Genomic DNA, 7667 nt, shown 5'->3' with positions numbered 1-7667 from the left:
CCGTGTACCCTGAGCTGTTAGCAGCTTCAGTAACCGTTTGGAGATGACTGGTGGTGTTGCTGGGTGTCCAGAGCAGTTCGGTACAGTAGCAGTTACACAAGTACTCTGGAGATGTGGAAGGAATGTTGTTCAAAATGCTTGTGTTCATGTAAAAATGCGATTATAATATTCCCTACTTGACATTCTCCCCACAACCTCGCCTTTTTTGTAACTAGGGATTTCTTATGTTTCTTTAGTAAATAAGAACCATAACATTTTGTAATCTGAATTCATCTGTCAGTAGCTATTTCAACAAAATCTAAATACTTGAAGTGACTGTGTACAACAGCTTCTGTCAGATTGTAATAGTTGGCTGGGTCTATACCCAAAGGTAAGATCTGAATGCCTGGAGAATCACTTGCAAATTCTATGAACTGCGTTTGGAAATCCTCATCTTGACTCTCCACAGGAGAAGGCAGCATTGAACTGCAGCCCAGGCCAGGTTCTGAGTGTCAGCACATGGTGTAATTAGTAGTTCAGGCTCTGTACAGTGATACATATTTGTTACTCTGCACACAAGTAAACAGTAACAATGTAATTTAATTTTAAATAATTAAATCTGAATTCCATACTGCTTTCTAACTAAAGCTGTTGAAACTTAAATGGGAGTAGGTCCATGAAATGGAACGTATGGTATGAAAGTCCAGACTATAACTTACAGAGCAAAATGCTACTCTGAATACTGGCTCCCTTATTACAGCAGAGGCCAAAGAGGCATTTCCATTAAAAGGGACAGTGATCTTAAATCAGTTGTCTTGCTGAATATTATCATGTTGCATCATTATGCCAGTGTATCCATGCTACTAAAAAAAAAAAAAGTTATTATAAAAAAGCTGTTAAACAGATCACTTCTTATTCATGAAAGCTGGGAAGTTGGTTGTATTTCATTGTTACTACCCCATGTCCTGGTTCTGTGTGTTGAAGTTGGGCTGGTGGGTAATCTGTGAGAACTACTTTGTTTTTAACTCATATTTTCAAAGCACTAAGAAATGTTTGTATATTTACCACATTTTGTTTCTAGAGGATGCAGCTCCTTGGTGATTACAACTTCAGCTGTGAGCTGTTTTCATGATCTAGAATTATCAGCTGCCCGCTGCACACCAACAGCTGTAAAGCTGAGAACTGTGCTCCTGTGTAACATCTTGATGCTGTTGTTGCTGATGGAGAGAAACAGGACTTGGTAGTTCACTTGGCAGATTATTCAGAAGAAAATCTTTCCAAAGATCTGGATTGTTTTTACCATGGACTCCTCATCAGTCCAGCAGGACGTTCACCTGGAGGACAGAAGCAGTAATGGGGCCCCTAGCAGCTCTGAAGAACTTTTGGACTGTAAAGCCAAGTCAGATTTGCCAGTTACAACAGATGAAATTAACAGTAAGTTACTTCATATGCAGCAAAGTATTTCCTAGTCTTACCCAGGCTTCTCTACTACTATCTATTTTGTTGTTCAGGTGATGCTGAAGGACTTTTTTCCTTGAGGTCAGGAATTTCTTGTACAGCAGTTTTAAGCAAGTTTGGTGAAAGCTATGGCTCTGTGTACAGGAAAACTGTCTTGTTTTAAAACTTATTCTTTCAGAACAAAACCAAACTATTAATTTAAGTACTATTGGCTGTCAGTTGAATATGTGTTGTTTAGGGTGTTACTTTATCTTCTGATAGTGTTTCCAAGAGTGTATATTTGAAATTCTCCAGAACTAACAGTTCTGAAATAATTATTATGAATTAGGTTTGTGACTGGAGTACTTTATTCTGGCAAAAGAAATTTTCCTAATAAATTAAATTGATCAGGCAAATACCAAAATGTACTTAAAATGTCTCTCTAAACTTCTGTTTATGGAAGAGAGATGTTGGCATGTACTTTCCAAATTATCTCAAAAAATTTTTATATGTAGACAAGCTCTATAATAAAATAATCATGCAGCTGTTGATAGGAAACTTAAGAGAGTGCTGATCTGAGTACACTATAGAGTCAAACTTAGGTTGGAAAGGACCTCTGTGGGTCATCTAGTCCAACCTCATACACAGAGCAGACCTAGCCAGATCAGGTTTCTCAGGGCCTGGCCTTGTTGAATTCTGAAAATCTCCAGAGAGGGAGGTTCAACAGCCTCTCTACCCATTCCAGTGTTTAACTGCTTTCATTGTGAAAACCTTTTCCTCATATTGAATTGGAATCTCCATGTTTCCACTACAGGTATCTCAGGATATGTTGGTGAATGTGTATATACCTGGTAGACGGGTATATAAGGATACAGCGGTAGGTGGGTGGAGGGGGTGTATATGTTGCGACTGCGTAGATACACAAAAGCACAGAGGTTCCTTATGTAAAAGGAGGTGATTGTGTGATGAACTTGTAGCCTTCCACCCTGCTCTCATACCACAGATTTGTCATCTTGTCATGAACAGGAAGGTGGAGGCCTGAGACTTTATTTGCATTTCTTATACTGCCCATTAGCAGACTGGCAGAGTGTAGTTATATGATGATTCATTCATCTTTTATGAAGTTGGAGATCACATGTTCCTGTCTTCTGTGTTGGACATTGTCCAAACTATCAAATTGTGGCTTACAAATAGGTAGTGTGTCTTTCTACTGTTTTCAATCTAATTGCATCTCCTTCTCCACTGTTCTAAAAAGACCACAGTCGTATTGACACTATTGCAATTAAATTACTTTAGTTCCAGGCAGTGTTTAGATTCTGAGTGTCTAATGACATCAGGAAGTTGCCAGGAAACCATTGCTTCAGAAGTTGCTCCAGCATCTCGTGTGTGTGTGTGTGTATACATATATATATATATATATATATATACTACTCATAGTTCTTAAGATAAAAATGTAAATAAAGTATAAACCTGATGCAGTTTCTGAAAAAGGGGCAGAAACAATATTTCTGAATGTGCAGGGTATTTTCTTATGGCTTCTTGTGGCTATTCTTAGCACTGACATCTATTTTGAATCTGGTTTTGACAATCTTTTCGTTTTAAAATGCCTTAAACTCTGACTTTGATTAGTCATTAAAAAGGCTGTCCTGTTTGTCCTCCTTTGCATCCTTGTTACACCGGTCCCTTCCATTGTGCCTGCAAGTGTTTTTGTGACCACATGGTGAACTAAATCAGAAGAACCGATTCAGACTAAAATGGCCTGAAAATGGCCTTTGTGTGACATATAACATACTCAAAAGTGGTTTTGTTCAAATCTTTGAGAGCCGACGGGTTTTGGCAACCTAAGGCTGAAAACTTTTTTGTTTTTTTCTCACATTGATTTTCGTCTGAGCTGGTTCACTGTACAAACATCAGTGCTGGCTTAAGGGGGAATGCACTGCAGAGGTGGGAACAAATGGAAATTTACCGTTTCCTCTTTAAATTACTCTTAAGTGAAATTTGACTGCACTTAAAAGGAAACCTTTTTCTTTCTTCAGTAACAGAAAGGAAAACAAAACCCCTACCTTCCTACTTGTAGTATTTTTCCTTAGGGTTTATTTAATTTCAGGGTGCACTTTAATGTTCTCCACATACATGAATGATAATAGCTTTATTTTAAAATTATTTTGCTTTCAGAAGTTTGTAATGATTCATTATATGGGGGGAAAGGTTGAATGCAATATGTTAATGGGCTGGTCTAAACCAATAAAGTTTTATTGAATCATTGTAATCCACTTCCTGGCTACAGAATATTTCTGCATATGAATCTTAGGAACACTTAGTTTTAGGAGGATCTGTTTCTCAGTTCTGATTCGTTTGGATTTTTCTTCCCCCTGCTGCCCCCCCATATCTTTTAAGCAGACTTTAAAAAAAACCAATCTGCTTATTCAAGTCTGTAGCTCTGAGAAGAGGCAAAAATAGAAAGAGGAAACTTGATTTTTCCACTTGCAAATACTTTGTGATCATATACGTTAAATATTTTCAAATATCTTTATGAAAAAATAATTAAATCTTCCATATTATTCCAGTGAGTTCCATTTACTCCATGATACATGGTGTGGGAATGAACAGAAAGACAGTGGCTATTTCAGTACCCTGTTCATTTGAGAACTATAATAATGCATTTAAAGTTAGATACAGTTTTGTTGCGACAGCAGTTTCATAAATGTAAGTAGTCTCCAGCTGAGTGACATAGAAATGTGTGAGAAATCCTGTGAAGTGTTGAACCACTTTTGAACATTCAAAATCCAATAATAGTAAGTGGGAATAAAATTGGTATTAAAGAGGTTCTTGAATTGCCTTTTAATTGATTATTTATTATTTTTATATATGTGAGCTTTGCTTCTGTATGTTTGATGAATACTTCCCACTTGAAAAAAATTTAAACTCAGTTTAAAATTGAGAAACTCTGCTTGGCCCAGGCTGGAAGCTGGGATGGTGGATGCTTTCTCCCCAGTGCCCAGCAGCATACCAAATAGCTGAATCATTCAGCAGTTGCTGAGTCTTATTTGTAGTAGGTTACCACTCGGTGTGACACAGATCACATTACTTACTTGGTGTTTCTTGCTTTTAAATCTAACAAGATTTAAAATCCCATGTGAGGTTTTGAAGATACTTTATGATCACTTTTGAGGTCCTGCTTGAAGGCAGTGTAGTAAAGCAAATGAAAAGTACTTGTTTCTGATCTTTTTAAATGAAGGATCAAAAGTCCTTTATAAAATTCCTACTGCCAGTTGCTGTCATTAGCAATTTCCACATTCTTACAGTCTAAAGGCAATAGCGGCAGTATTGTATTTGTATGGAGGTGTGAAGATAAATGGGGTGGCTTAAAGTGTAGCTCAGTGAAACTTTCTTTTCCAGCTACCAGTATTAACATCAGCGAAGTGCCAAATGAAGAGGGAAGTCTGGAGATAAACAGCAAAGTGGACGTCTGCCAGAATGGGCCAGAGGCACTCTTTTCCGACTCTCCTGTGTCTTTTGACCCCACCAGCAGTGTGCAGAGTCAAGAGTCGTCCCCAGGTGTGACTGGTTTCCATGACAGCCTAAGGAAGTCTCAGGGAACTAGTGCTGAGGGCATAGTTCTTAGAAAAGAAGCTTTGCAGTCTCTCAAACTAAGTCTTCCCATGCAAGAAACTGAATTGTGTAAGCATCTGTTTACGGTGACGCCCCTGCTTTCTCTTGCTGCATAAAGCTTTTTACTCTGAGCCTGGCTCTAGAATCCTATAACATTATTTAAGCTTGGACTAAACTTCATTTTTGCAGTAAGCTTTTACTTTGAACTACAATTCATTTTCTTTTAGTAAACCACCCTCTGCTGCAGCTAAGGCGCATGCCTTACCATTTAAAAACTGTTCTTATGCTGGAGCGGAATTTGTGCTTTCTGGGGCTGAAGCTATTCTAATCTTCTTGATTATTAGGAGTAACAAGTGACATTAAAAAACAAAACCACAAGAACAGCAGAACCAGGGGATATTAAGCTAAGAAATAAAGGGGGGAAGAGAAGAGCAATAGATGGGAGAGAAAGCCTTTAAATTAAGGTGTCTGATGCTGCAGGAGTTTTCTGAAATAATGTTTTTAAAAAGCCATACTGTGGGAAAGATTTAATGTGAAAATGTGGAAAAAAAGAAAGAAAATGTGTCTAGGGAACATCTTTCTCTGACCTGTAAGGAATGAGTGGACTGCATAAGTCTGGCTTAGTTTTATAATTTTAGTACTGTTGAAAGTGCTGGACAACCCAGATTAACTGACAGCAGTAGTTTTGTTCTTGCTGTGTAATCTCTTGTCACACATACTTGGAGGAAATACAGCATTTGCAAACTGAGCAATGGAAATACACAGGCTTTATCAATGCTTACACAAAGATATATTAGAAGAGGGTATTCCAGGGTGCATGCCAATGGGCTTTCCTTGCATTCCTTGCTTAAGCATGAAGCATGTTGCTGATGGTAGAAGGGGCCTTTTCCTTTTGCATCAGATGTGGATCTGTTAGCGTTTTCTGTTTGACTGTAAAGATACCTTTCATTTGCAGGCTCAGCGGAGTGTTCACTCCCATTGGAGAAAGAGGAACAAATAAGACTTCAAGCAAGAAGACGGCTAGAAGAACAGCTCAAACAATACAGAGTGAAGAGACATCAGGAAAGAGTGAGTACCACACAACAGATCTAGATTCATTGTGTTGAGAGGAGCTTGAAAACTTCATCCTTCCTCTGCTCCAAATTACTGTTTTCTCTGCTTTAAATGTTCGGTAGTTTTCTCAAATGTGAGAAAGCATTTTTTTCTTCTGGACATGGAAAATTCGGTTCTCTGTTACCTCATTAGTAATGTACCATTTTGTGCTAGTTGAAGCAGGGGGGAAAAAATGCCAAACTTAAGTAACCTAAATGTTTGGTTTTTCCTATATTTTTCAGTTAGTTTTTGGAGTTTACCTTGATCAGTTTCTACATGCATATACATACATGATAGGGTTGATTGCTGATGTAATTTACCTTGTTTATGAATTTATGCATATATTTAAATATTAATGTAAAAGTGCAGAGCTTTATGTATTAAGTTCTACAGCAAAATAAGTCTTTGATGCTAGTTCAAAGGTAACATACTGGAATTTATTGTTGACTCTTTGCTTCTTTTAGTCAAATCAGTCTACATCCAAAAACCGGCCCTCCAGCACCCTAGATCCTGAGCTGATGTTAAATCCAGAAATCTTGCCAAGAGCTAGCACTGTAGCAATGACAAAAGAATACTCTTTTTTGCGGACCAGTGTCCCCAGGGGGCCAAAGCTGGGTAGCTTGGGACTTCCATCATCCTCAAAAGAGAGAAAAAGTTCAAAATCTAAGCCCAGTAAGATCCGATCCTTGGCTGACTACAGAACTGAAGATTCAGGCGCTAGAAATGCTGCTGGGAATTTTGTGGCTACTGATTTATCTGGTGGGACTCTGAAAGAAAGCAGAAGTGGTCCAACATCAGTTGTTTCTGAGATTAGTCTACCCTCTGACACAGATGATCGAATAGAGAATTCCTCCTTGGCTGGAGATAGCATTTCAGAGATTGATGGGAGTGAAGTGGGAATGAGGCTGGATGGAAATGAGAGTGACAGCTCTACCTACAGCAGCGTGTCAGGAAAAGGGCTCTATAACAGTTTACAGAATGCAGAAGGCAAACAGGGTATTCCATATACAATAAATGGTCAGAAGATACATCCTGATGCAATGGGACAATTTCCTTCCATCAGTGAGGTGCTACAGGCTGCGGCAGTGGAGCATCAAGCCCAAGAGCAAGAAGTTAATGGGGAGGTACGGAGTAGGAGAGACAGTATTTCTAGCAGGTAAGAAAGTTCACTGTACAGTGAGGCATTATTAGGAATTACACTTTCTTGGAATAGGCAGACTATTACTCTTACCTTCTACCAACTTTGGATGCAGTTTTAACTTTGTGATCAAATCTGTTACTGATTCACAGATTCTAAAAGAAACTGAAAGGTCACCTCACTTGGGTACCTATTTACTAAGTATATCTTTGAAGAAAGGTATTTTTGCCACTGACAGTGTGTTTTAAACGTACTGCTAGCAGTTGCTTTTATCTGTACTTACTTGTGAAGTGGGCATTTGTTCACTGAATCACTGATATGACATTGGTCTTTAAAGTCTGAAAGTGTAGACTTAAGTGACTCAGTGATATTTATTATCGTCCTTTTCCTGATCTACACATATCTTTCA

General features: G+C 38.3%; 1 protein-coding gene across 3 annotated transcripts in view; it reads left to right on the top strand.

The window, feature by feature from the left end:
- Positions 1–347: 347 nt before the first annotated feature.
- Positions 348–7667, top strand: part of GOLGA3 (golgin A3) — a 28814-nt gene continuing 21494 nt past the window's right edge. Inside the window, exons 1-5 of one of the 3 annotated variants that reach the window (XM_026859750.1) lie at positions 348–370; positions 1061–1413; positions 4816–4974; positions 5984–6096; positions 6585–7276. In XM_026859750.1, coding sequence (XP_026715551.1) covers positions 1281–1413; positions 4816–4974; positions 5984–6096; positions 6585–7276 — 1097 coding nt within the window. In that variant the 5' untranslated portion in view covers positions 348–370; positions 1061–1280. Of the gene's footprint in view, positions 371–1060; positions 1414–4815; positions 5098–5983; positions 6097–6584; positions 7277–7667 lie in introns of all 3 variants that reach the window. The other 2 variants (XM_026859748.1, XM_026859751.1) reach the window with 2 other exon arrangements.

Source organism: Athene cunicularia, assembly GCF_003259725.1.
Source record: "Athene cunicularia isolate RWA chromosome 15 unlocalized genomic scaffold, athCun1 chr15_part1, whole genome shotgun sequence".
In the NCBI taxonomy this organism is placed as follows: domain Eukaryota; kingdom Metazoa; phylum Chordata; class Aves; order Strigiformes; family Strigidae; genus Athene; species Athene cunicularia.
The sequence above is the reverse complement of the archived record's forward strand: the minus strand, read 5'-3'. Positions and strand labels throughout refer to the sequence as shown.